Raw genomic sequence first — 27,163 nt, forward strand, 5'->3', positions numbered from 1 at the left:
GACACCAGGGCTCCCAGTGATTTAATCTGGGGTACAATTCTCCCCCGAAACACACACTTTCTCTCGGCATTCAGAGCGACCTTCTCCTTCCCCGGCCCCGAGCTGGACCAGAGGGAGGAGATTCTGACCCTCAGCCACAGCCTGCCCTGTCATTCACACATCCAAGTTCAGAGCTGACCTCCAAGAGCATCTCCCCTCCCAGTCGCCCCCAGAAGGCCATGCGTTCCAGCAGCAGGGGGAGCTGGGAAATCTACAGGACGCTCACCCCCACCCCTAGCCGTCCCCTTCAGTGAAGTGGGGAATCATCCGGTGGAAAGGTCCTTTGAGAATTTCAAGTTCCAATGCCCCATTTTTACAGATGGGGAAACTGAGGCGGGGAGAGGGGAGTGATTTGCCCAAAGTCACACGGTACATGGCGGCAGAGTTGGGATTTAGAGCAAAGCTTCCTGGATCCTTGTAAAGGACTCTATTCCAATTAGCTTAAGCTCAATTTCTAACCCTTTTGTAGGAACCATGGGAAAATATAGATAGATATCTGTATTTATATTATATATATAATACACATATTTATAACGTCTTTAAGAAATAGACACACATCACTAGGTACAGGATTCCAGAGCACTGTAGACTCATCAGCCTTGGGCCTCTCCTCTCTGCCCAACAAGCAGCCCTGTTATCCACAGGGTCTCCTCTGGGTCCTCCCTTTCTCGGTCAGCCCAGAAATGCTGTCAATCAAATCCCGAGTCCACCTCCTAGAATGGCCAAGTTCTAGGAGCTGACTAGAACTTTCCAGGTTTTAATAATGGACAACTCTGGCTCCCCAGAGCTTTGATTCCCTTTGGCATTAACAGAACCACAAAGAATCATCAAGATTCTCAACTCCACTCGGCAAACTGGAACCAACTAATCTCAGACATCCAGAATCGCCACTCCTTCCTTGACTCTGTGATCAATCTAGAGACACAGAATCCTGATTCCTTTGGACATTCTAGAATGGCACTTAAAAAAAAAAAAAAAAAACAACCTGTGGATCATTAAGAAGCATTGATTATCTCCTTGGTTTGATGTTCTACAGCAGGGGGTCTGGAGTTATCTAATATCAAGGACTCCCAGTCTGTCACGTTAGCCCTTCCAGACCCACAGACACTCTTGTTGTTTTGTGCATTCTAGAAACATAACTCTTGAGTTTCCTCAGCATTCTAGGTCAAACCTATTCTAGAACCACCAGCGCTTGCCTCTGCGGTCAATCTAGATTCACAGAATCTTAACTCTTGGGCCTTCTGGAACCACAAGGTCTTCTCTTGACTTGCAGTCAACTTTCTGTCATTGGCTAATCAAGACGGTCTTGAATTCTTGGGGCATTCCGTAACCCTCCCTCCTTAACGTGGTCTAGGAAAAAGTGATTTGCTGCTTGGTTAACTGAGTCTAGAAGCAACAGTCCCTTGAATCTTAAGTCACTCCAGACCTACAAACTCTTCATCTGTTGCTGTCCCCGGAGGAGGTACATACCACTGATTCCTGACCCTGCTCACCAACCAAACCCAGCCATATGGAGGAATCTAGAACCACCGGTCTTTGCCACTTAGGTGGTCCAGAATTCTGGATCCCTCAGCTCTGGGGAGACTCGGGAATCAGGCTCATAAAGGGGTCTCGAGAGGGAGCATGGAACGCAGAGGAATTAAGAGCCAGTATGTCTGGGGTGGGTCCACTAGGCATGAGAGACCTTCACCAGCTAATAATTTACCCAGCAGGCCTGTCGGTCTTGGGAAACACCTGCCCCCATCCCAGGAGAGGACCCTTGCTCTCTCCACCTTGCTATTTCCGGGAAGGGGGTACAAATCGGGAGACACCAGCTGGCATCACGGGGGCAGGGTCAGTGCCAGGGTCGGTGTGAGTACTTGGGGGCTGGCAATGCCATCTTCTGCCTCCGCTCCATCCTCCTCCTTGGCCTCCTCCTCCTCCTCTTCCTCCTGGCAGCAGCTCAGTGCAAGTTCATTCTCATAACAAAATGCGGCCAGGGAGCCGGGGAAGCTGGACTTGGGGCTGTGTGAAGCCCGCTCTGCCTGTTCATCCAACTCCTTGGCGCTGCAGACTGGTGTCCCTGGGACCTCGTAAGTGCGGTGGAAATGGCGGTAGTCGACCTCGTACTGGGAGCCACGCTGGAAGAGGACCGGCTCAAAACGATGGCCCCAGAGCAGCTCACCAGGGAGGTAGGAGGAGCGACACTGTGTGGTCATGGCCGTGGCCTCAACCATGCCCTCAAGAATGACCACCAGCTCAAAGTCAGCCCGGGCCAGCTCGGCACGTCCCAGTTCATACAGAGGGCTGGCGGAGTCGATCTCGTGCACGATGGTGATGGGAGACACGAGGAAGATTCGATCAGTGCCGCCATCAAAGCCCACGTCCACATCCTGGTGATCCAGTGGAATGTACTCACCCTCCGGGGTCACTCGAGGCTGCAGCGAGAAGAGAGGGGCCAAAGACAGATGGCGGGGAGCGCAGGGATGAGTGGAGACAGAGATGGCGAGATTAAAGGAACGGAGGAAGGGGAGGAGAAACAGGCAGGGGTGGGGGGGAGGGAGGAACATGGGCCCAGAGAATAGAGAGAGACTCAAGGGGTTTGGGGATGGAAACCCGAGAGAGAAAAAGAGAGGGGACAGAGGGACAGAATGATATTGGCATAGAGCCACAGGACCAGCCCCCGAGCAATCTGGGGCTATCTGTCCCCGCAACCCAACTACAAGCCTCTCCATACCAGTGTGTGTGTGTGTGTGTGTGTGTGTGTGTGTGTGTGTGTGTGTGGAGGGGCAATGCAGTCCCCAAGCCAGGTATTGGTAGTTTCACCCCACCTACCCTGACTGGTTCCATACCCAACCTCCCATGTCGGCACCCCACAGACTTCGGGGAGAGAGAGTATCCCTCCTAGTCCTGAATCGTAGTCTCAAACAATGGAGAAGGAGCCCCCAGAGGCTGCTGGGAGTTGTAGTTCCCACCATCATTCTGTCCTCCCTCTGACCGAAGTCCAACCTTACCCCAGGGTTCTTAAGTGTCTTTACTTGGGCAAGGACAACTACTGCCCTAGATTTTGGGCAGTCTGACCACACTTGTAGAAACAGTAAGACCCCTTCTTCAGGGCACCAGAGGGAGCCGCTACCCCAGGGGCCAAGGGGGGTTGTAGTTGTTGTTTTGGTGATAAGGTGTTTTCCACCTTTACTCCTCTGAGCAGGAGGCTGGGGGCCAGACTGAGCCACTGAGATACGGAATGGAACCTCTCACAAATGCTGCAGGACCCCAGGCCCAGAGACCACGGAGTATTGTGTTCCGTGGCTCTGCAGTCCCTTGGGCCTACACCTGCCACAATCCCACGGGGGCCTGGCCTCAACACAGGCTACTCTCGGTACCACTGTGTCGGCTGGTTATTGTTAACCTGAACCACGGTTGTCGCCACCCACAAAACGCCATCACCTGCTCAGACCGTCCTTTCTGGGCACCTCCCCTGCCCACAGACGCTTCTGGGAATTGTAGTTGAGAGCCTTTACGGCCCAGGTGTGGCTCTCTCAGGTCTAGATACCCCACAACCCCACTGGGGGCCCATCCTCAACCCACGGTGAGCTCTTCGCGTCTCAAGATCTGTTTCCAGTCCAGGTCGCCAGTTAGAACTGGTCACCGACCTCCCTCTGGGGTTTACATCGCCTACAACCGGTCCGGGAAGGAGCCTCAGTCCACAAAGAGGGGGAAGCAGGGTCCCCGCCCGTGAGACTGCTGGGAATTGTAGTCCACGCGCCCTCCGCGCCCGACGTACGCCCCGCCCTCGAGCCTACGTCCCCCCCCCCCCCCCTCCCGCGCCCCCGGCCTTGGCCTTCCCACCTGCAGCAGCTGGGCCCGCACGTGGGCCTCGACGAGGTGGCTGCGGCGCAGGTTGCCGACGCGCCACATGAGGCAGAGGCGGCGGTCGCGCAGCGCCACGACGGCGTTCTCGCTGAACACGAGCGTCTCGTTGCGCTTCTTGGGCTTGGCCATCTTGGCCATGACGGCGCCCACGACGAAGGCGTCGAGCACGCAGCCGGCGATGCACTGCAGCACGACGGCGGCCACGGCGGCCGGGCACTCCTCGGTGACGCTGCGCACGCCGTAGCCGATGGACGTCTGCGTCTCCAGCGCGAAGAGGAAGGCGGCCAGGAAGCTGGCCACGTGCGAGAAGCAGGGCGCGGGCGGCGGCGGCGCGGCCAGGTCGCCGTGCAGCGAGGCGATGAGCCAGAAGGCCAGGCCGAAGAGCAGCCAGGAGGCGAGGAAGGAGCAGGAGAAGAGCAGGCACATCCAGCGCCAGCGCACGTCCACGCACGTGGTGAACAGGTCGCTCAGGTAGCGCGCGCCCTGGCCGCCCAGGTTCACGAAGCGCACGTTGCAGTGCCCGTCCTTCTTGACGAAGCGCCCGCGGCGCCGCCCCGCCGGCGACGCCACCCACCCGTTGCGGCACAGCCCCGGCCCGGCCTCCTCCTCGTCGCCGGCCCGGCCCTCTCCTGGCTCCAGGGCGCCGCTAAGGCGGCGCAGGGCCCTGGCCAGGCCCATTGGGCGGGGACACCCCCTCCACTTGGCCTAGTAGGGGGCGGGCGCCCCGAACCTGCGGAGAGAGACAGGGGAGGCAAGGTCAGGGGCGCCAGGAATGGGTGGGCTCATCGGCCGGGCGTGCTCCCTGCGCCTCGGCGGCCTCATCTGACAGATGGGGGGGGGGGGGGGGGCACATCATTCACCTGGAAAGCCAGAACGGGACAGCATCAACGACAATATTAATAGGAGATGCTTGTGGGGCGACCACGGCAACAGAACCGCAGGCGTGACGGCATTCGAGCAAGCGCCCCGATGATTGGCGCAGACGCCTGGACAGTGCTCACCGGACCCCGTGGTGAGCGCTTGACGCCAATCGACATACTTGAGCCTTAGGCCAGTGTGGACGTTACCGTCCCCATTTTATAGATGAGGAAACTGAGGCACAGAACGTTTAACTTGCCCACGGCCACAGCGGAGTGAACCAGGATTTGAGCGTTAGCAAATCCAGAGTCCACAAAGTGGTAGCCGCTTCTCAACGTGGAGTCCGCGGGGAGAGATGAGCCCCGGGCTCCGAGGTCACCGATGGCTCCAAAGCACGCTCAGAAAGCTGAGGCAGCAAAAGGAAAAACGGTGGATGAACGGAAGTTCCATGAAAATTAAGGGGCACCTGGGCGGCTCAGTTGGTTGAGCGGCCGACTCTTGGTTTTGGCTCAGGTCATGATCTCGTGGTCTGTGGGTTCGAGCCCCGTGTCGGGCTCTGGGCTGACCGCTTGGAGCCTGGAGCCTGCTTCGGATTCTGTCTCCCCCTCTCTCTGAACCTCCCTTGCTCATGCTCTGTCTCTGTCTCAAAAATTAAAAAAAAACAAAAACAAAAAACAAACAAAAAAAGAATTTAAAACTTTTGTGCTTCAAAGGACACTATCGGGACAGTGGAAAGACAAGCCGCCATCGGGAGAAAATAATTGCAAATCCTATATTTAAGAAATTTGTATTTGAAATATACAAAGACCCGTTACAATTCAATCGTAAAAAGATAACGCGATTTAAAAATAGGCAAAGTATCTGAGTGGACATTTGTCTAAGAAAGATCTACAAAGAGCCAATAAGATAAGCACAAAAAGCACAAAAAAAGGTGCTCAAGGTCATTAGCCTTCAGGGAAATGCAAACCAAAACTGCAATGAGACACTGTCGCCACCTTCTTGGGATGATGACACATACTGACAAGGACGTGAAGTGGGCCCCCTCCTAACTACTGGTGAATGGAAAATGGAGTCACTCCTGTGAAAAACAGCCTGGCGGTCCCCTAAGTGGTTAAACAGTCGTGCCTGGGTGGCTCAGTCGGTTGAGCGTCCGACGTGGGCTCAGGTCATGATCTCGCGGCTCACGAGGTCGAGCCCCACGTCGGACTCTGTGTGACAATGCAGAGGCTGGAACCTGCCTCGGACTCTGTGTCTCCCTCGCTCTCTGCCCCTCCCCCGCTCACGCTCTGTCTCTGTCTCTCAAAAATAAACATTAAAAACAAAACAGAACCGGAAGCACAGACACTGGGGCACGGATGAACCTCGAAAACATCATGCTAAGTGAAACCAGCCGGGTGCAGGAGACCACGTATCGCATAATTTCGTTTATATGTCCCGATGGACAAATCTGTACCTTGCAGACTAGTGATAACTAGGGCTGGGGCGATGGGGATGGGATTGGGGCGTGACAGCCAGAGGCCACGGGTTTTCCTGTTGGGGTGCTGAAGCTGTCCCTCCATTTGACTGTGGTGATGGTGGCACAACTCCATGAAAACACTAAAGAAACACTGAGTTATACATTGAACGTGTGCACTGTATTTTTATCTGAATTCTATCTTTATTTTCCGAGTCTTATTTTTGAGTAATCTCTCCACCCAACGTGGGGCTTGAGCTCACGACCTCGAGATTAAGAGTCACGCGCCCTACCACCTGAGCCGGCCGGGCGCCCCGTATCTGGATTGCATTTCAATGAAGCTGTTGCAAACCAAACCAAACCAAACCAAACCAAAAAACAAACCCCCCGCTCAGCCCTGACCCTCAGATCTTGGGCAAGTCCTTCTGAGCAGTTTCCTCAACTGTGACATGGGGGAAGTTGGACTTCTTCCAGGTCAGGAAGGGCCTTCTAGTCATCATAGACCAAGGGCCCAGTCCTGGTTCAGTTGCCGACCCACTGTGTGCCCTGGGACCACTGGCTTCCTTTCAGGAGCCTCATCTGCGGAAAGACCCTGGGCTCCCGAGTCAGGCGGTTCTAGGCTGAATCCCGGCTCAGCTACTTACTGACTCCAGGACTGGGGGGCAGGTCGCATACTTTCCCCAGCCTCCGCTCCCTCATCTGGGAAGTGGAATCTCAGGGGCTCAATAGGGTGAAGGAGAGAGGAGGGAAGGAGCGGGACAGGGACCTGGAGGCCTCGTCACCCCACCCCCAGCAGCTGCGGAGGAGGGACTTCTAGAACCCGTCTGGGCTGGGGGCTAAACACTTTGGTATCAGTACCGGCAGTATTTACCAAGCACCTATGTACTGTGTGCCCCCTGAGCCAGGCTCCGGGAGCCTCATGGGCTTCTCGGAAGGTCAATGTTAAGTTCGACACCACCCTCCCACACGTCACTAAGCTCTGCACCTGCTGTCCATGACCACCTGGACAGCTCTGCCATGTCCGGTGGTTATCATACCCATTCTGCGGAGGTAGGAAAGAGCGGACTGGGCCTGGCTGCGTCAGGCATCCATGATGTAGCCCAACCCTGACTCTTTCTCGCTCTCGACAACCTTGGGAGTTGGAGATCATCCTTCTGAAGAGGGGAAACTGAGGCTAGCCGCTCAAGGGGCCAGGTTTGAAGCCAGGCTCTGACGTTTGCGTTTGTGGCCCTCTCCTGCCCAGAAGTCCCTACTAGGCACTGGTTCCGTCAGGGGCCACCGAAGTCAGGGGAGGGGAGGCGGACCCCAGACCGGGTCCTCTCATACCCAGCCACCCACCTGTGACCACAACCCTGGGGCACGGGAGGCTTTGCTTTTCACAGTGAAGCAAACAGAGGCACTGAGGTCCCTCCTTTGTCTCGGGTCCCTCAACTGGGGAGTGGAAACCCCGGACTCCCATCCAGGTTTCTCAGGTGCCAAACCCTGAGTGACGAACCACGGACAACCTCAGCAAGGGCACGCTTATTGCCCGAGCACTTACTATGTCCTTGGCCTTGCAGGAGCACAGGGGATGTCTTCAGCCCGCCCACTGGACTCCACCTGACCCCGCCGCTCACCTCACCTGGACTCTTCTGGAAGCTGGGAAGTCCAAATCATTGCCCCGCTTCACAGGTTTGGGGACTAGGCCCGGGGACCTGGCCAGACCCACGCGGTGCCGAAGGAGGGGTGCCCGTTTGGGTCCGGAGCCTTTCCGAGCCGGGACTCTGCCTCCTAAATCCCACCCTCGGCCCCGTGCGGCAGGGGTGACCGTGCCCGGTTCACCAAGTCGACGGGGGCCTTCACCTGCAGAGGGCCCTGTCTGCACCCAACGTGGCCCAGCTCAGAGGGTGGGTGGGACACAAGGCTCAACGTCCCCACCGCCCACCCCCCACCCCGCAGAGGCAGGACAGGAGGGAAAGGATCCAGAGCCTGTAGTCCCCTCCCCCCATCCTCCCCCTGACCTGCCAGAGCAGCTTAACGTTTCCATATAAAGGAGACGCACGGCTTAAGGTGTGTTAATTTGGTGTCAAAGTCACTGTCTAATCTGGGGCCAATGAGCTCCGCCCCCCCACCCCAACCTTCCTCCCCCTCAAAAGAGAAGCATTTTCACACTCTGCCCAAGACCCTGGGTGGTCCCCCTCCCCCCCCCCCCCCCCAACAGGGTCTGGACAGCAGGCTGGAGGGCAGAGATTGACAGGGCGGGGCGGGGCGGGGTGGGGTGTGTGGGGACAGAGAGGAAACCAAGGCAGAGGCTCAGAGTGGACAAGGAGGGGTGCTGAGAGGGAGCCCAGAAAGAGGGGAAGACAGGCCCCACAGGGGGTACAGGGACCCAGAGAGAGAGGGACAGACACCCAGAGGGAAGGGGACAGAGACAGGGTGGTGGTGGTGGGGTGCACAGAGACCTGGGGAGCAGGCGGCCAGAGACCTAGAAAGAGGGGACAGAGACACGGTGGGAGGGACAGGCAGACTAGGAGCAGCTGGGCAGGGAAGAGGTCTCAGGAAATGGGGAGCTGGGGAGCCAGGCTCACGGACAGGGACAGGGCAAGAGAGGGTGGGGGTGAGGGGGAAAAGGCAGAAAGCGGAGATGGGGTCAGAGACGGAGGCGCCGAACTGGGAGTGGGGTGGTGGGGGAGAGGTCGTTCCGGGGCTGGAATCGGTCACCGAGGGTGAGGCAGGACCTTCCCGGGGGAACAGCGAGGACGAGGAACGTGGGGCGGAAGGGCCCGGGCAAGGAGGGGTGGGGAGGTGGGATGGTCTCAGCCCGGGGCCTCTGCGCCGAGGCACGTACCTGGTGGGGCAGCCCACCCCCATGCCCTCCGCCGGGGGATCCTCTGCCAGGGCCGTGGGGAGACCTCTGTGGGTGCTGAGGGGCAGCGGTGCGTCCTGGGCCCCAGGGGCCTCGTGCCGGGCGCCCGACCTCTGTGTCTACAGGCGGATCAGAGGCCCGGCCGAGGGGGGGCAGGGGGTGGGGCCAGCTCAGAGCCGCAGAGGGGGAGCCAGGGAGGACGGCCAGGCAGGGCGCCTGGGCCGCAGCCCAAGCAGGCTGGAGAGGAGACGCGGTGGCAGACACAGAAGGGGGAGGGGGCGGGGAGACACGGGGAGATGGGGACACAGATGAGGGACCAGCGGGGGCAGGACAGAGATGAAGGGGGGCTCCTGGAGATGAAGCCTTAAGAAGTTGGGGGACGCAGGGGAGAGAGCCCCCCCTGAGACCCGGACCGAGTTCCACACGGAATCAGACTGGGGGCAGGCAGGTCCGAACGGCACCCGATGGGCTAAGAGACCCGAAGCGGGGATTCCCAGTGGCCTCTCCCAGCGCGGTGGCCTCCGGACAGCTGGGTGCCGGATTCCCGCCTCCTCCTCCAGCTTCTTCGTAGGGAGGAGCCAGCAGGATGAGCCTCATTCTGGTCCTTTATTGCCTCAGGAGCCCCTGACCTTCCTTCCTGCATAGCGCCCCGCCTTGGATGCAGGAGGGAGGGAGGACCCACACAGTCCCCTGCTGGGACGTCCTGGCCGAACTCTGATGGCAGGAAAACAAAGAGCCAGACCGGATTCTGCTAGAGGAACCCACCCCTCAGATGTGGCCCACCCATCGTAAAGTGCCCGAGCTCCCCCGGGGGAGGCCCGCGGCCGAGACCGGGTCCGCGGCTTACAGCGTCCACAGCAACAGGAGGCCACACCAGGCTCACCTGGGCAACAGGCCAGAGTCCTCCGACAGGTGGGGGGCGGAGGGGGTCACGGGGCGAAGCCAAGTCTTCCGGCGGGAGGGGTCACCCGTCAAAACCGAGTCTTTTGCCCCAAGGGTCACCGCGGCAAACCAAGCGGTTATTCTGAGAGTCACGGGTCAAAGCACAGCCTTTGGCGAGAGGGGTCACGGGACCAAAGCGAGTCCTCCCCAAGAACAGCGAGTCAAACGGAATCCATCATGGCAGCTAACGGGCCCAACCGGGTCCTTCTCTCGGAGGAGGGCTGGCGCACCGATCCGAACGCGTCCCTTCCGGCGGAACCGACTTGGACCCCAGTCCCCAGGCGAAGGCACGGCGGGCCTCCTCAGACGCTGATGGTGCGGAAGACGGTGAAGCCCGACAGGGCGGTGCTGACCAGGACCCCGGGGCACTGTGGGTGCCAGTGCAGCTCCTTTGGGTCGGTCTCGCCCTGGTGCACGAACAGGAGCTGCTGGGGAAGGTCCGCCAGCGCGGGGTCCGTCTCCGCGTCGCCGGCCTCGGGGTCCCGTTCCACGGCCAGGTCCCACTGCGTGATCTGGTGGTCCGCGCCCGAGGCCGCAAAGACCCCGCTGTCCTGGGGGTGCCACTCGACAGAGGTCACGGGGGCCACGTGCTGCTTGAAGGTGGCCACTGGGGAGCCGGACTACGGGAAGAAGGGAGTCGGGGGCTCTGAGCACCTCGGCCTGACTCCCAGGGCGACCCAGGCCGAGCCCTCACCGCTCTCCCGCCGGAGGGGTGCACCCGGGCTCCTCCCCTGGACTCCCAGATTCCCCGAAAGGGACACAGGGCAAAGCAGAACCGGTCATAAAGACGTAGTGTCTCCGGGGCTGCCGGGAGCTGTGGTTTCCCCTGCCAAGAACCCCCTCCGAGCTCCAGGCCACAAGATCCCCGGCCTCGGTCCTCCCGGGGCATGCCTCAGTTTCCCTTCCTATAAAAGAGGAGGCTTCTCAAAGCGCTCCCCCTGCTGATTCTACGAAGGCCTTAAAGGGGGCGGCGGAAGCATGGCTCCCAGGCTCCGGAGGCAGCCGATGAAAAGAAAAACGGCACTTGTGCGGTAGGCTAAAGCAAAGGGAATTCTAAATCGGAGAAGTGGTTCCGAAGTCCCAGTGGCCAATCAACTTGGCCACGCACTCTCCTTGGGGGCCGGAGCCCGCTTCTAGAAGCTTCCTCAGGGCTGGCTCTACAGGAGGGGAACAAAGACTCCGTCCCGGTGGTCCCGGGCAGGCACAGGGCCACGCCAAGTGCCGGCTCCGTCCACAGGGAAGCCGGAGACAGTTTCTCCTGCCCAGAACCCCTCTCGGCTCTACGAAGCCAATCCTCGGCCGGGGGTAATGTCCTATCCGCTCCCGTCCTTTCTGTACCTCAGTTTCCTCCCCCGTAACGATCGATCTGGGCTCCCGTTCTCAGTGGATTCCACAGAACCCACTAACAACGAGTCTACAACTCCTCGCGGATCTGGAGTCCCGAGCCACACGGCCCACCGCGCTGCGCCCCAGGCAGGTAGATGGGAATCGCGGCCTCTGCGGCCGCCCGGCCCCTTCCGTCCCCCGTCACCTCTCCAGCCGGCGGAACGAGCGACCCCACGCCAGCCACAGCCTTCCCCCCCGGGCCCGTTTCCTCATCTGCACCCCACCTCGACAGGCCGTCCCGGCTCTGGCGCAGACAACCGTCCGAGGGAAGAAGCCTGCAAATCCCAGCGGCTGCCGGGAGCAGGGGCTCCTCCAGCCCCAGACGTCCAGCTGGGGAGATACCTTGAACTGCCGCAGGTCCCAGATCTTGAGGGCGCCGTCGTCCCCGCCGCTAAGCAGGAAGGGCTCCCGGCGGCCCCAGCTGATGACGTTGACGTCCCCGTCGTGGGCGGTGGCGGTGGTGAGCATGCAGGCCTTGCCGGGGGCGGCCCGGATGTCCCAGATGCGAATGGAGGCGTCCGCTGAGCAGGAGGCGAACACCTGGACAGGGCGGGGTCTGAGTGACCCTGGTGTGCCTGCCACCCCACTCTGGAGACCAGGGGACGCGTGGTGGGCTACCCTTATTTTATTTTTAGAAGTTTGTTTTTGAGAGAGAGGGAGAGACGGAGAGACGGAGAGACAGAGAGGGAGAGAGGGAGAGAGAGACGGAGAGACGGAGAGACGGAGAGGGGGAGAGGGGGAGAGGGAGAGAGGGAGAGAGGGAGAGAGGGAGAGAGGGAGAGAGGGAGAGAGGGAGAGAGGGAGAGAGGGAGAGAGGGAGAGCACACGCACTTGCGAGTGAGCCAGCAGGGCAGGGGCATGGGGTGGGGTGGGGGGGGGAGACAGAGGATCCGAAGCAGGCTCGGCGCTGACAGCAGCAAGCCCAACACGGGGCTCGAACCCACGAACCGTGAGATCAGGACCTGAGCCGAAGCCGGACGCTCAGCCAACTGAGCCCCCCCCCCCCCACGCCCCGGGCGCCCCTGCCCTCTTTTTCTGTGTTCTCCCCCCGCCCCATTAGGATCTAGCCCCAGTCCCCCGCTCTTGCAAGACCCAGGAGTCAGACCCCCAGCCCGCCCTCACCGTGTCCTCAGTTGGGGACCACTGAAGGTCCTCCACAGAGCGCGTGTGGCCCACGAATGGCCGCTGGTCCACGTGCCAGGAGCCGCCATCCACAGGCGTCCAGAGGTGGATGTTCTTCTGACAGTCACCAGTCAGCAGGCGCCCTGGAGACAGGAGTCAGGAAACCAGCTGGCCCCGCGCCCCCTCTTCTCCCGACAGTCTCAGCACCCACCCCTTCCTACAGACCCCCCCCCCCGCCCTCCCACCCCTGCCCCACCCAGGGCCGATTCCCTGCACCCCAGGGACACCCACCAGACACACGGGGGGACCAGTCCAGCGCAAAGCCCTCTCCCATGTGGCCAGCGAAGGCAAAGATGGGCTTCACCCGGGCCTGCTCGTCCCGGAGGAAGGTCGCCAGGGCCTGTGGGTCATCTACCACCTGCAGGAGCCGCCGCAGTGCAAACACCTCCACCTGGCCCTTCTCTGACCATAGAGCGGCCACCGGCTCGTCGCCCAGCCAGGACACCTGGGAGGGGCGGGGAGGAGAAGGGAAAGGGAGGCAGGAGGGACGGGAGGCTCAGGGTGGTGGTGACCACAGCTCCTGGCATCCCTGAGAAACGGACCTGCAGGTCCTCAGGACCCCCGTCCTCCCACAGCTGGGAGCCTGGCTCCCAGGAACCTTTGCAGGGAAGAAAACGACAGCCTGCAGGACCGGCTTGGTACCTGGGACAACTGCCCACGCTGGGCAGCAGTGATGGTGAGGCCGCAAACTCCTTCCAGAGGCCCCGGCAACCCCTGAAAGGGTGTTCAGGGTACCCCGTTTTTTTTTGTTTGTTTTGTTTTTGTTTTTTGAGAGAGAGAAAGAGCGTAAGCAGGGGAGAGGGGCAGAGGGAGGGAGAGAATCCCACGACCCTGGGATCATGACCTGAGCCGAAATCAAGAGTTGGGATGCTCTACCGACTGAGCCACCCGGGCGCCCCAGACTACCGGTCTTTGTAACTTGGTAAATGTCGGTGGGTCCCAGGCCTCAGTCCTTGGGTCTCTTTGCCTCTGTCTGCTCGCTAGGAGATCCCGTCCAGCCTCAAGGTTTCCAGTAGCCCCAAGCCCTGACCTCTCTGGACTGCAGACTCCTATGGACACCGACCGTTCAAACTTCACGCGGCCAAAGCCAAGCTCCTAATCGCCGCCTACAAGCTCCTCCTCCCCGGGGCTCCCCATCTCAGGCCCCGAACTGTAGGACTCACTGACTTGTCCTCACGGCCACCCCGTGCTAGCTACACTCAAAACCCACATCACTTCCAAGCCCTTCTCACTACCTCTACTGTCATCACTCCTGGCTACTCCTGTCATCCTTCCCCCTGCGTGATGGCCTCCCCGTGGGACTACACTTCTGCCCTTGCCTCCGTGCGGTCTATTCTCCACACAGCACTCAGGGGGATCTCTTTAAAACACAAGTCAGATCCCAACTGTCCTCCGCTCTAAACCCTCCCGTGGCTCCCGATTTCTCCCCAAGTAAAGCCAAGTCCTTACCCTAACAGGTAAGGCCTACAAGCCCTCCACAACCCATCACCTCCTCTGTGTCAACCCCCTACATGCTGTCACTCTCCCTCTCGTCCATTTGCTCTGGCAGCTGCATTGGTCTCCCCGATTTCCCTCGCAATTCCTCAAACGTGCCACGTTTGCCCCAGGGCCTTTGCACCTGTGTTTCCTCTGCCTACAAACCCTTTCCCGACAGAGATCTTTGGTTCGCTCCCTCACTTCCTGTGAGTCTCTATTCAAATGGCACCTTATCACAAATACTTCCCTGACCCTGACCGCACTATTTAAAACAGCAAACCCACTCTAGAAACGTCCTAATTCCCTTACCTTGCTTTTCCTCTTCTCTATGAGGACGCACTGCACATTTACTTAGCTTTTTCTTGTTCCCTTCCCCTGCTAGCATTACGTTTCATGAAGCCAGAGAACTTTTGCTCCGTGAAATCCCCAGGGCATAGAACAATGCCTAAAACATGGTAATAATATAATGGGGACCCACAGCAAGGGCTGTGGGCCAAGCACTGCCCTGAGTGCCGTTCATACATCGTCTCGTGTAATTCACACAGCAGCGCGATCGCAAGGTGCCAGAACTCAGCAGCACGAAAGCGGCCCCACAGCCCAGGACATTTCCTGAGCAATAACACAAAACATGTGTCACACTACACCCAGGTGCTGTCTCTGGGCACCTGAAATAACCGTACGCTGTTCCATTTTACCCTCACGTCAGCTCCATCAGGCCAGCTTTGTAACCTTCGCCATTTTACAGAAGAGGAAAGAACATAAAAACTCGCCCCGTGTTGCTTCTAGCACATAGCGACAATAACGACGGCAGGTAAGACGTACATAAGCCAATGCATATAAAGGTACGTGCCAGATACTTTCCTAAAAGCTGGAAGGCATAGACAAGGGGGTTGGGGTTGGAGGTCAGACAATGTAGAGCAGGCTCCTGGGTCTGTATCTACCCGGACTCGGTTGATGCCGCCATAGTGGGGCACCATAGCCAGCTCCAGCTGAGGCTTCCGCTCCTCTTCCTCCTCTTCATCCTCCTCCTCCTCCTCCTCATCGCTGCCCTCCGATGGCGGGGGTTTTGTCCCATGCAGATTATGCATCCGAAGCATCATCAGTCTGGGGGAAAGCGTGGGGTGAGTGAGGCACGGGATGCCAGGATACTCAGAGGGAAGGAGGAGAGAAGCTGGAAACCTCGATTTCTAGGTCCTGGGGAAGAGGGAGCTGGGGGTTCAGACTCCTGGTCCTAGGAACACCTCAGATTTCACTCACCTGTTGCTCTGGGCGCTCTCCGCCTGGGTCCCAGCGCACAGGTAAAGGGTAAGAGGAAGCTCTGTCCGGCTGTCTCCCAGATGATCCCGGACTATGTCGAAGCTAAGACAGGGGGCGCCTCGGGATAAAAAGAGAGGTCGCAAAATTAGAACGGGACAGAGATCTCAGCCCCCCCTCGCGTGTGAAGTTTTCATCCGTCTTAGAGCCCAGTCTTCTCTCTCAGAGTGCCTCGTAAGTTAAAGACTCCGGACCAGACCCGCTCGGGAGTCAGGATTCCAGTCCCCTTCCTCCTCAGGACCCAGGAGTCCTGGTGCCCGGCCCTACCAGTCTGCGCTCGGTGGTACAGCACGTAAGCCTCCTCGTCCATGACCAGCTCCTCTCCTTCGCGGAGCGGCGGTCCCCGGCCGGGCAAGTAGACCTGGGCCGGGCCTTCGGTCCTTGCGTCGCTGGACTCGGCCTCCATGGGTTCCCCGGTCCCACACGTGCGCCGCCTCCCCTTGCGCGCCGCCATCTTCGATGCCTCTCACCGCCGGCGCGCAGGGAGGACGTCACTTCCGGGTTGCGGTTGCCTTCTTCTGAGATCCGCTCGGCTGCACGGTTGCCTTGGAAACCTCCGAGCTCACCAATTAGAGAGGACGGCGGGGAGAGGGTGAAGGAGAACTAAGGCAAAGGAGTCCTAGCCTAGCGACCGAGGCTTGCGGATTCGGAGAAAGTACACCCTTCGCGTGACTTTGCGGCGCTTTTCTGCGGAGCGGCGGCAAGGCCTCCTGGGAGTTGTAGTTCTGTACGAAGCCAGTTTTCTCCATCTAGTGGAGGAGTCCTGAGCCCCGACTCCCATCTTCCACCTTGGACTCCCATTGCTTCCTTTCCGCTATATTATTCATGTATGCAAATAAGAGTTCTCACTGGCAAGAAGACTGGGCTTTTGCTCCCTGAGGACCCATAAAGCCGGGTTCCTCTCCCCTCCTTGTTATGATGGCTTTAATTCACTTCAAACTGCTTTAGTGTAGACAGGATGATATTATGTGTAAGTCAGTCGGTTGAATCTACCCTCTTGGGGCAGTCAATTGCCTAACCAGGCGTTCACGTTGCAGCTATGGTCAGCGAGCACTTAATCAGAAAGTCAGCCCTCTGGAGACCGCCGTTACAAGCGCTTTGGCTCTCTTTATCCCTCATCGGCAATGAAATGTTAGAAATCGATTCTCATTGGTGAGATTCACGGCATTCGAGATAGGTGGATTGGCTGGGATATACTAGACTCCTCGCTTGCAAGAACAGGATATTAAGAATCAAGCAAGAGGCCTTGTCTGTGGCCATAGGAATGGGACCCTAGACTTAATCCTAGAGTGTTTTGATCCTGGATCTTTCTGGAGTTCTCTGTCCCGCCTTCTCTCTGGGTCTCTGTCCTCCCTCGCACCATCTCAGTCTTCTTCTTAGGATCTATTCTCACAGCCCCTTTCTGGGTCTTTGTCTCCCATCTCCTTCCAGGGTCTGTGTTCTGAATACAATTTTCTTTCCGCCCTCTCTTCCTCTGTGGGACTTTTCTCGGTTTCTGTTTCCTCCAGGGAAGTTTGAGGGGGGCTGAGACAAACACGGAGCTCACACTTGGACTGAGGAGGCATAAAAACATGGTTTATTCCAAACACTGCAATGTGTAACAGGAGAGTGGGAGGGGAGGTTGGTGGTGGGTGTGGATTCCCAGACCGTCTCCTCCACAACCCAGCTCCAGACCCGGCTGGAGATCTAGGAAAAGGAGGCTTGGGGGGGGGGGGGGAGGCGGGGGGGGGGAGGGGAGGGGGTGTCTGCTGGGTTTTCGTTGGGAGGGTCACAGATAAGGGCTGGAGTTGGAGAGGATGTGGTTGGTGGCACGTGGGGCCGGTAGTGAGGTGCGACAGGGTGGGAGGGTTTGGCCCGGTGTTTGTTGGGATCAACGCTGGGACAGGGGGAGGCGGGGCTTCCGTTGGGAGTGTCCGAGGTCAAAATTGGGAAAAGCGACCTAGGGTGGGGAAAGGAGGAGGGTGTGTCACGGTATGACGTCAAGGGTCACAGTCTGGTCGGGGCACAGTCTGGGATTCGGGTCACAGTTTGGGGTCAGGGGTCACAGTCTGGGGTCGGATGACCATTTTTAGGGGTCGGAAGTCACAGTCTGGGGTCAGGGATTTCTGTGTGGCGGGGCCAAGGTCTGGGGTCACAGTTTGGCGAACGCGTCTCACAGTTTTGAGTCCCAATGGATGAAAGGTTAAAAACGGGCTTCCCCGGAGGCGTGGCCGGGGCCGGGGAGCTGCACAGTGATGTGGGGGCCACGGCCCCGGGCGTGGGGGTGGGGCGCGGGCGCGGCGTGTCCCCACCCCCTCCCCCACCTCCCGCCCCATCTGGTGACGTTAAAAAGCCCTTGTCGGGTTTAAAAACAAAACAAAACAAAAACAAACCTCCAGTGGGCTCCGAGACCCCCACCCCCTCCCTTTCAGGCTGGGTGAGATTTGGGGGAGGGGGGGGCCAAATCCCTTCCGGCTCTTGGTGCCCCCAAAGCGACGGGGCGCAGGACGCTGCTCCAGGCGGGGTCCGGCCAGGTCCAACTTTTCCTTCCCAACCCACGCGGGTCCTGTCTGTTGCGCGCGCCCCCTCGGGCCGTGGCCTGCGCTGACCGAGGGGGCGCCGGGGGCCCCCCGGCCGCGTCATACCTCGGACTCGAGGCTGGAGAAGTGCGCCGAGCCCCTGCGGGTACCCAGGTCCCCGCCCCGGTGTCTCCGGTGGGGCGCGGCGGGCAGCGGCGGCCCCCAGTGCGCGGCGTGCGGGCAGCGGCGCGCGTGGCGGGAGGGCCCGGTGAGCCTGCGCGCGGGGGCGGCGCGGGGACACGAGCTGAGGTCCTCGAGCGAGCGCGAGGTGGGCGCCGGCGGCGGGAGGTCCCAGCCCCCCGCGGCGCGCCGGTGCCGGTGGTGGTGCGGGGCGGCGGCGGGCGCGCGGTGCGAGGCCCGCGGGCGGTGAGGGTGCGGCCGCGGACACCCGCAGCGGGCCCGGCGCCGGGGCGGGGGTCCGGCGGCCCAGGGCGGGGGCGGCGGCGCCCACCAGCCGCCGTCCAGGCCGTCGTGCGAGCAGCTCAGATGGCGCGGCGGCGGCAGCAGCTCCAGGCTGGCGCAGTGACGGCAGTGCCAGGCGGCTGGACCGCTGCGCGGGGGCAGGTAGTCCCAGCTGCCGGCGCGCCAGCCCCCGAGCTTGTCGACCGACCAGTAGCGGCCGGGCGGCGGCCCGAGGCGCTCGGCGTACGGGTAGGGGAAGTCGGCGAACCACCAGGGCTCCAGGCCGCCCAGCGACGCGCCGCCCAGGCTCTCCGAGTCCTCCGAGTCCGACGGCGACGGCTCGAGGTCCAGGTAGGGGCAGGGGGGCGGCGCGGCGCGGCACGGGGGTGGCGCGGCCTGGGCCCCGCCGCCCGCGCCCCCCGCGCCCCCCGCGCCGCCCGCGCCGGGCCCCAGCAGGGGCTGGCTCTCGGGGTCGGAGCGCGGCCAGCGCGCGGGCGCCGGCGGGCTCTCGTCCTCGTAGGCCAGGCGGCACAGCGGCGGCCCGACGGCGGCGGCGGCGGCGGCGGCGGCGGCGGCGGAGGCGGGGGGCGCGGGCGGCGACGGGAAGCCGGGGAAGGCGCCGGAGGGGGGCTCGGCCGGCTCCTTGTCGCGCACGATGGCGAAGTAGGAGGGCGGCGGCTTCTGCGGGGGCTGCGCGGCCGGCGGGGACAGCGGGCGCCCCGCCGCGCCCCGGGGCGCCGCGCGCGCCTCGCCCACGCCCAGGCCCTGCGGCTCGATGGGGCCGTAGTAGCGGTGGAAGCCGTCGGCCAGGCCCGCGCCCCCCGGAGGCCCGGCACCTTTGGCGCGGCGCCAGCGGTCCACCGCCGCGCGCTCGCGGGGCACGAAAGGCGCCGGGCCGGGCGCGGGCCGCGCCGCCGGGTACGCGGGGCTGGGCAGCGGCTGCGGCGGCGGCGGGGGCTTGGCCGGCGGCGGGGCGGCCTCCGCGCTGCAGCAGCTGTACATGCCCTGCGGGGGGGCCGTGAGAGAAGCGGGGTCAGCGAGTGGGGGGGCGGGGGGGGGGGCGACGGGGAGCCGCCCGGGACCGCCCGCCTCCCCTCCAGCCCTCCCGCCCGGCCGGGACCTCGACCCAGGTGTCTCCCACTGCGAGGCATCCCTGCCTGCCTCCCCGCAGCCCTGCCTGCCTCTGTCCCCGCGTACCCTGGAGAAGGCCAGCAGGAAGTCCATGCGGTGGGTGGGCCCCAGGCAATGCCGCAGGCGCCAGTACACCAGGTGCTCCCAGGCGAAGACCAGCAGGGACAGGCCCATGGCCACCAGCAGCATGTAGAAGACCCCCGCCATGTTGTCGATGTCCAGCTTACTGCTCATCACCTCGATTTTGTCGTTGTGGCAGATCCCGGAGAGCCACAGCCTCTCCAGCATCTCGATCTCGTCTGGAGAAAGGGGGCAGGGGGCAGGGGTCAACTTCCAGGGGCACCCTCCTCGGACCCTCTTCTCTGATACAGGAGTCTAGGCGCCCGGCCCTCTCCTCCCTTAGACCCTGGTGTCCTGATCCCCATCCCCTCCTGCGCCCGCGACCCAGGGCTCTGGCCCCCACCCCCACCCCCACCCCCACCCCCGAGGCATCCCTGTGCGCAGCCGCACCGTCCCCCAGGAACTGCAACAGAGCCAGGTCGATCGGGCGCTTCCAGCGGGAGCCCTTGTGCAGGGCGATGCCGTAGCCCGTCGTGGCAAAGACCTTGCCCGAGCCGATGGTGACCAGCTTGCAGCCTTCATCCTTGCGGGCCATGTAGTTGAGCACAGCCGCATCATAGATGAAGGCGTCCAGCTTCCTGGGGAGGGGGGGGGGGGCAGGGGGCATGAAAGGCAGGGTCAGTCCCACCCAGATGCTCTCACAGCCCTCCCGGAACCCCCTCTCACCCCTAATAGCCTCCAACTGCCCCGCATCCTGACTGGTGGTGAACTCCAGAGCAAGCCACCGCACCTCTCGGTGCCTCCGTTTGGAGCTGCAAAGTGGGGACAACATCAATACCTCCCTTCCACGGTTGCCGCAAAGGTAAGTTGATGGCTTGGTGCAAAGAACGTGCCGGAGAACGTTATGTTCAGCCTTCACCGCAGCCCTCCAGAGAAGGTTCTGGATACTCCTCCATTCTACAGAGGGCTGAGGCTCAGACAGGGGACTCCTGCAAATCATAATAACGCTAACGATCGCTTGTATCGTGCCGGGCGCCGTGCCATCGGCGGTAATACCACGTTCAAGGCTCTCAGCGTTCCTGCGAGGTGGAAACTTATCTCCATTACTCAGATGGGAACCGCAGGCCCAGACGGGCACCTTACTTACTTGGCCTGCCTCCTCCCGCTAGGCCCCCAGTTTCTAAACCTTGAGACGAAGACAGGCAGGGAGAGAGAATTCCCCCTCACGGACGAATACACGATGGCGCACGCGCCCCGCGTCCCCTCCTTCGCAACTGCCGCCCTCCGCGTACTTCTGTGATTATCCAATGAACCCCAGCCTCTCCTCGGAGACTGCGAGCCCCAGCTGGGACACATTCCAAGCTGTGACTCAGCACAGTTCCTGGCACACCCACAGGGGCTGTAAATATTTGTGGATCGCACGGATGAGTGGATAAAGAAGTCCAGGCTGTGTCACTATTCGATGAAACAAGATCTAGGCCTATGATCTGACATCGAGATGTCCAGGGCGTATCCGTGAAGAAAAAAAGAAAAAAAAGAAAAGAGCCGTAGAGGCCCATAGAGAGCATAACTCCATGTTAATTTTTTAAAATTTATTTGAGAGAGAGAGAGAGAGAGAGAGTGCACGCGGGGGAGAGGGCCAGAGGGAGAGAGAGAGACTCTTAAGCAGGCTCTGTGCTCCGTGCCGAGCTGGACTCGGGGCTCGATCCCACGACCCTGGGATCACGACCTGAACTGAAGTCAAGAGCCTTGACGCTCAGCCGACTGAGCCACCCGGGTGCCCTTCCATATTAATTTATTATTTAAAATAAGTGTTTGAAATGTTGATTTATTTTGAGAGAGCGAGCGAGCGAGCGAGCGTGGGAGGAGCAGAGAGAAAGGGAAAGAGAGAGAATCCCAAGCAGGCTCCGCGCTGTCAGCACGGAGCCCGTTGCGGGGCCGGACCCCTGAACCACAAGATCATGGCCTGAACCGAAACCAAGAGTCTGATGCTTAACCAGCCGAGTCAAATCTCCGGTAAAGCCCTCTCTACCTCCTCACACATGAGCACATCAATGCCTTGTGTACCTGCCTCTGTACGTGCAGAGAAATGAAAGAAAAGGGCAGAATTAGTCCGCAGACCCCAAGTGGAGAGACAGACAGCAGATCCCCCCCCCCCCCAACAGATTCCAGCCAAAGCAAACACTTGGGGGAGGGGGGAGGCAAAGAATTTGAAGCTCTGGAGACAGAGCAGAAATCTGGGGGAGGGCAGTCAAGATCCCACGATTGGAAAATGGGGTTTTATATGGATTCTAACAGGCAGGGAGATCCCAGCTGACATCTGGAGACTTTATATTTATATATATATGTTGTGATATATATATCACAACTGCCTTGTAGGCAAACTGTAATTTCCCTCTAGGTTTCTCTTTGTTTAGGAAAATGCCCTTGGGGGCGAAAGGTGAATCGCCTCCCTGTCTAAGTAGAAAGAACTGTAGGTTTCCAGAGTCAGGCTGAAGAGGGGGGATGGAGGGAGGGGCTTGAGGACTAGGGTAAAATGTAAGGAAGGTCTCCAGGGGTCCTTGCGGGGAGGAAGGGGGAGGTGTGGGAGGAGGTGGAGGAGAGACCTGGGAGGCATTGTGGACAGAGTCAAAAACCAAGGCTTCCAATGGCAGGGAGGTGTGAGAGGCTTTCAGGAAGAGAGGATCTAAGAGCCTTCACTTTTAATCCTTTGCTTGGTCTTTTTTTTTTTTTTTAAGTTTATTTAGAGAGAGAGAGAGCAGGGGAGGGGCAGAGAGAGAGAGAGAGAATCCCAAGCAGTCTCCACACGTCAGTGCGGAGCCCCACTCGGGGCTTGAACTCGCAAAACGCAAGATCATGACCTGAGCTGAAGTCGGCCACTTAACTGACTGAGCCACCCAGGGGCCCCCTTTGCTCGGTCGTTTAAAAAAAAAATAAAGTTTCTTTTTAAATGCTTATTTATTTTGAGAGACAGACAGAGCACAAGTGGGGGGAGGAGCAGAAAGAGAGGGAGACACAGAATCCACAGCAGGCTCCAGGCTCTGAGCCATCAGCACAGAGCCCGACGCGGGGCTTGAACTCATGCACCGCGAGATCATGACCTGAGCTGAAGTCGGACGCTTAACCGACTGAGCCACCCAGGCGCCCCGCTCAGTCTTTTTTAAATTTTATTTTAATGTGTCTTCATTTTTGAGAGAGGGCACTGGGGAGCCCTGCATCTCTTTGCTTTCCTGTTTATTCCTGCCCCCCGTCGCCAGAGGGATCTTAACATTTGAGTCACAGCTTCCGCGCCTTCTCAGCTCACTAGCCTCCGCTGTCTCCTCACTTCACTCAGTAACGGGGGTCTCCTCGCATTACAAGAACCTATGGCAGCAAACAGGAAGTTCCTGGACCACTCCAGCACACTCCTGCCTCAGGATCTTTGCACTGGCTGTTCCCTCTGCTGGAACAGTCTTCTCCCAGATAGCCGCCTGGCTCCACCCCTCACTTCCTTCAAGTGTTGGCTCAAAAGACACCTGTCTGAGCACCTTCTTAAATACTGCAGCCCGTAGCCTCCTCCCTAGGTCTCCGAAACTCGCGCTCCCGGCAGTGTTTTTGTCCATAGCACGTATCCCCTTGTAACTATGATATGTTCTTGGTTATTAAGTTTATGGTTCGCCCTCTTCCCACTGGGCTTGAAGTTCCGTGAAGGAACAGATCTTGTCTGTCCGGTTCACCGCTGTAGCCACAGGGTCTGGAACGGCACCCGGCATACAACAGGTGCTTAACAGAGTGGCTGAATGAATGAATTCAGGCTGGTAGTTAACAATGTATATGTGTGCGTAGACACATAGTTTAATTGATAGGAGGGGAATGAAAAATAATGCTTACTGTATGGAAAGGGGACATGAGGTTTCCTTTTTTTGCCCCCCCCCACCCCCATGAGGGTGAGGAATTGAACATCCTTCACAGAATGGGCTTCCAGAACTGGCTGGGAGGAGAAGCTGTGTTTCTTGTTTTATTTACTTTTTTAAGTTTATTTATTTATTTAGAGGGGGGAGGGGCAGAGAGAGGGAGGGAGAGAATCCCAAGCAGGCTCTGTGCCAGGTGGGGCTCGAACCCATGAACCCTGAGATCATGACCTGAGCCAAGATCAAGAGTCGGACGCCCAAATGACCGAGCCACCCTGGTGCCCCTTTTATATTTCTTTTTAAGGGGTGCATTTCCTTTCTCTTCTTGTGAGCCCCTGTGCCCTCTGTGGTAGGGTGGGCCCACATTTGTGAGCCAGCCAAAACCATGTGAGGCCGCCAATTCCCTTGTGCCTCTCCGTAGGGATGGAATTTTCTAGTGCTGTCCATGGTGGTAGCTGCTAGCCAGGTAGGGCGATTTGAATTTAAATTGGAATTAAAGTTTAAAAATTTGTTTCCGGGGCACCTGGTAGCTTGGTTGAGCGTCCGACTTCGGCTCAGGTCACGATCTCATGGTCTGTGGGTTCGAGCCCCGCGTCGGGCTCTGTGCTGACAGCTCGGAGCCTGGAGCCCGCTTCGGATTCTGTGTCTCTCTCTCTCTCTGCCCCTCCCCCACTCAAGCTCTGTCTCTCTCTCTCTCTCAAAAATAAATAAATGTTAAAATAAAGAAAGAAAGAAAAAGAAAAATTCAGTTCCTTAGTTACACCAACCACATTTCAAACGATCGCAAATTGGCGGGTACCACACTGGACTGCAAAAGTCGAGAACATTTCCCTCTCTCTCTCTCTCTCTCTCTTTATTTATTTAAAAAAATTTTCATATTTATTTATTTTTGAGAGAGAGAGACACAGAGCATGAGCGGGGGAGGGGCAGAGAGAGAGGAAGACACAGAATCCGAAGCAGGCTCCGGGCTCTGAGCTGTCGGCACAGAGCCCGACGCGGGGCCCGAACCCATGAACCTCGAGATCATCACCTGAGCGGAAGTCGGATGCGCAACTGACCGAGCCACCCAGGCGCCCCTATTTATTTATTTATTTATTTATTTATGGGGGGGGGAGGGGTGGAGACAGAGGGAGAGAGAATCCCAAGCAGGCCCCTTGCTGTCAGCGAAGAGCCCCACGCAGGGCTCGCTCTCACGAACCGTGAGATCACGACCTCAGCCGAAATCAAGAGTTGGATGCTCAACTGCTGAGCCCCCCAGGTGCCCCGTCTGTGTCTACCGTCGCAGAGAGGGCTATTGGAGACCGATGCTCTAGGAACACATCTGTGTCTGTCTCCCAGACTAGAGTGGAAGGTCCAAGAGAGCATTGTGAAAGAACGTAATAGATACGTATGGGAGGGGCACCTGGGTGGCTCCATCGGGGAGGCATCCGACTTCGATTTTAGCTCAGGTCATGGTCTCAGGGTTCGCGAGATCGGGCCCCATGTCCTGACAGCGTGGAGCCTGCTTGGGATTCTCTCTCCGCCCCTCCCCTGCTGCCTCCCTCTCTCAAAATAAAAGTAAATAAACTTAAATAAATAAATAAATAAATAAATAAATAAATAAATAAATAAAATCCCTACTGGCTGAATGGATGAATGTCTTTTAACTTTCATATCATTAGGGGTTATTTTGTAAGGGAGATCATAATTCAGTATTTGTTTCCCTTGTTTCTCTCCGTGTATGTGATACATATACACATGCATACATACATACGACCACTCTAAGAAAAAAAAAAAAATACTGACATTGGGAATTCCCCAACAAAAATGGTCCAGGCAGATCACCTACAGTGACGTTCATAGCCAAAAACCCCACTCGCGTAATCACAAGCCCTCCGCTTCCAGAGTTCTGGACTTCCCTGCAAAATATGAACAGACAAAAACAAAAGAAAACAAAAACACACGTATGAGCAGACTTCTAGGGATTACTAGATATCAGTAAAGCCTCGGGAAGAAAGATAGAAAAGAACCCAACAAACGGGAAGGGGCGGCGAGGGGGAGACTTGAAGCAAACAGATTACACAGAGAGGAGAAAATGTGAAGAAGACAAGATACTGTAACTTCGAACCATGCGTATTATAAAATAGGACACTGTAAATAATACTATGAAATTGAGAAAATAGTATAAAAATTCAGAGATAAAAAAAAAGAGTTCTTGGGGGGGGGGCACCTGGCTGGCTCGGTTGGAGGAGCATGTGACTCTTGATCTCAAGGTCGTTAGTTCAAGCCCCACATGGGGTCTAGAGATGATGAAGAGACATAAGTAAAGTTAAAAAAAAAAAAAAAAGAGTTCTTGGAAATTGAAAATACACTCACAGAAGTGAAAAGCTGAATAAAGAGTGGAAGATAAGGTTAGGAAGAGCTCTCGGGAAGTAGAGCGGAAAGATAAAGAGCTGAAAAAATAAGAGAATGAAAGGAAGAGATAGTTCAGGAAGCCCGATATCAAATTAATAAGAGTTCCAGAGAGAAATGGAGGGAAGGGGGAAATCACAACTGAAAGAAATCAAGGAAGTTTCCCAGAATGAATGACAGGAGGACACCCTTGGGAGGTCCAGCGATGAAAATGAACGAAGACGCTTCACTGAGAAATGTCAACGCACTGAGAAGAAAAACAGGTGACACACAGGCTTACGGATCAGAATGATTTTGGATTTTTTACCAGTGACGCTGGTAATTAGCAGACAACAGAGCGACGCCTTCAAAATTCTAGAGGAAGGACGCCTGGGTGGCTCAGCCGGCTAAGTGTCTGACTTCGGCTCAGGTCATGATCTCGAGGTTTGCGAGTTCGAGCCCTGCGTTGGGCTGTCTGCTGTCCGTACAGAGCCTGCTTTGGATATTCTCTCCCTCTTGCTTTCTTCCCCTGCCTCGTTAGCTCGCTCGCTCTCTCTTCCTCAAAAATAAATATTAAAAAAAATTAGAGAGAAAATGACCTCCAGCCCAGAATTTTATACCCAGCCAGAAGGCCTATCAAGACTAAAGGTGTTTTCGACATGCAGTGTCTCTAAAATTTTACACACACGGGCACACACGCGTGTGCGCCATGTGCCTTTTGTCAGGAAGCTCAAAAGAGCAAGAGAGAAAAATCCAGGAAGAGTGAGGTTTAGGATGTGACAGAATCCAAACCAGGGGACCGGTGAAAGGATGGGGATAGTAGCTATGCAGCATGCCGGAGCAGGTCAGAGGCCACGAGGGAAGCTTCGTCAGTATGGTGAAATTAACGGAGTACCTGATGCAAATGAGTATGTGAAGAAGAGATTCATATAGTTAAGAGCATTTTGAATTAACAAAGAAAACTCAGCCACTAAGCAAGTGGGGGGAAAAAAAAAAGAAAGACAATGATTAACTCCAGGAAAAACAAAGAATTGTGTAGGAGAGGAAAGTAATCATGGTTTACTACTTCTGGCAGCTGTGGGAGCATTTACACAGTCATAACATATAAACACTGCATTTTCATCTAGCCAGAATCACAGTGTGGGAGGCTGGGGTAATTTGAATAAGAGTATGAGTATGTGTCTCCCATAGTAAGAAGTGAATGGAAAATACCCAAAATTGAAAAATCAAGAGGTAGCCATACAAACACAGTATTTCGAGGCAGGGACACAAACAGCAAAATGATACAATAAATGAGGTAAACGCAGATTGCTCTGGGGCGGGCGAGACGGGAAGGGTAGGCAGATGGGACGCTGTTGGCTTTCGTTAAAAAACCAGAGAGATCTTGTATTTGACTCTGCAAACT

General features: G+C 58.0%; 3 protein-coding genes across 3 annotated transcripts in view; all 3 read right to left on the reverse strand.

Annotated features, from left to right (window-relative positions):
* Positions 1-205: 205 nt before the first annotated feature.
* Positions 206-4,569, reverse strand: KCNJ14 (potassium inwardly rectifying channel subfamily J member 14). Its single transcript, XM_042919266.1, has 2 exons — positions 3,868-4,569; positions 206-2,456 (listed from the first exon to the last, which is right to left on the reverse strand). The coding sequence occupies exons 1-2, from the start codon at positions 4,567-4,569 to the stop codon at positions 1,860-1,862; spliced, it is 1,299 nt and encodes a 432-aa protein (XP_042775200.1). The 3' UTR covers positions 206-1,859.
* A 5,070-nt stretch (positions 4,570-9,639) lies between these two features.
* On the reverse strand, positions 9,640-16,251 carry GRWD1 (glutamate rich WD repeat containing 1). Its single transcript, XM_042919943.1, has 7 exons — positions 15,615-16,251; positions 15,291-15,408; positions 14,975-15,137; positions 12,789-13,002; positions 12,498-12,640; positions 11,718-11,915; positions 9,640-10,609 (listed from the first exon to the last, which is right to left on the reverse strand). Exons 1-7 carry the CDS (start codon positions 15,799-15,801, stop codon positions 10,292-10,294), a joined length of 1,341 nt encoding a protein of 446 aa, XP_042775877.1. The 5' UTR covers positions 15,802-16,251; the 3' UTR covers positions 9,640-10,291.
* A 1,558-nt stretch (positions 16,252-17,809) lies between these two features.
* The window catches only part of GRIN2D (glutamate ionotropic receptor NMDA type subunit 2D), a 33,581-nt gene continuing 24,227 nt past the window's right edge, over positions 17,810-27,163 (reverse strand). Inside the window, exons 10-12 of the mRNA XM_042920213.1 lie at positions 19,949-20,136; positions 19,505-19,737; positions 17,810-19,312 (exon numbers count right to left, since the gene is read on the reverse strand). Coding sequence (XP_042776147.1) covers positions 17,966-19,312; positions 19,505-19,737; positions 19,949-20,136 — 1,768 coding nt within the window. The 3' untranslated portion in view covers positions 17,810-17,965. The remainder of the gene's footprint in view (positions 19,313-19,504; positions 19,738-19,948; positions 20,137-27,163) is intronic.

This window comes from Panthera leo, chromosome E2, assembly GCF_018350215.1.
Source record: "Panthera leo isolate Ple1 chromosome E2, P.leo_Ple1_pat1.1, whole genome shotgun sequence".
In the NCBI taxonomy this organism is placed as follows: domain Eukaryota; kingdom Metazoa; phylum Chordata; class Mammalia; order Carnivora; family Felidae; genus Panthera; species Panthera leo.

Bases quoted from the DNA above. Each gene is read 5' to 3' on its own strand.
- GRWD1 (XM_042919943.1), bottom strand. From the start codon at position 15,801: ATGGCGGCGCGCAAGGGGAGGCGGCGCACGTGTGGGACCGGGGAACCC. The intron at 15,409-15,614 runs GTAGGGCCGGGC...TTTTATCCCGAG, and splicing joins GTACCACCGAGCGCAGACTG to GCGCCCCCTGTCTTAGCTTC. The intron at 11,916-12,497 runs GTGAGGGCGGGC...CGCCCTGTCCAG, and splicing joins GGTCCCCAACTGAGGACACG to GTGTTCGCCTCCTGCTCAGC.
- KCNJ14 (XM_042919266.1), bottom strand. From the start codon at position 4,569: ATGGGCCTGGCCAGGGCCCTGCGCCGCCTTAGCGGCGCCCTGGAGCCA. The intron at 2,457-3,867 runs GTGGGAAGGCCA...TTCTCGCTGCAG, and splicing joins TGCGGGCCCAGCTGCTGCAG to CCTCGAGTGACCCCGGAGGG.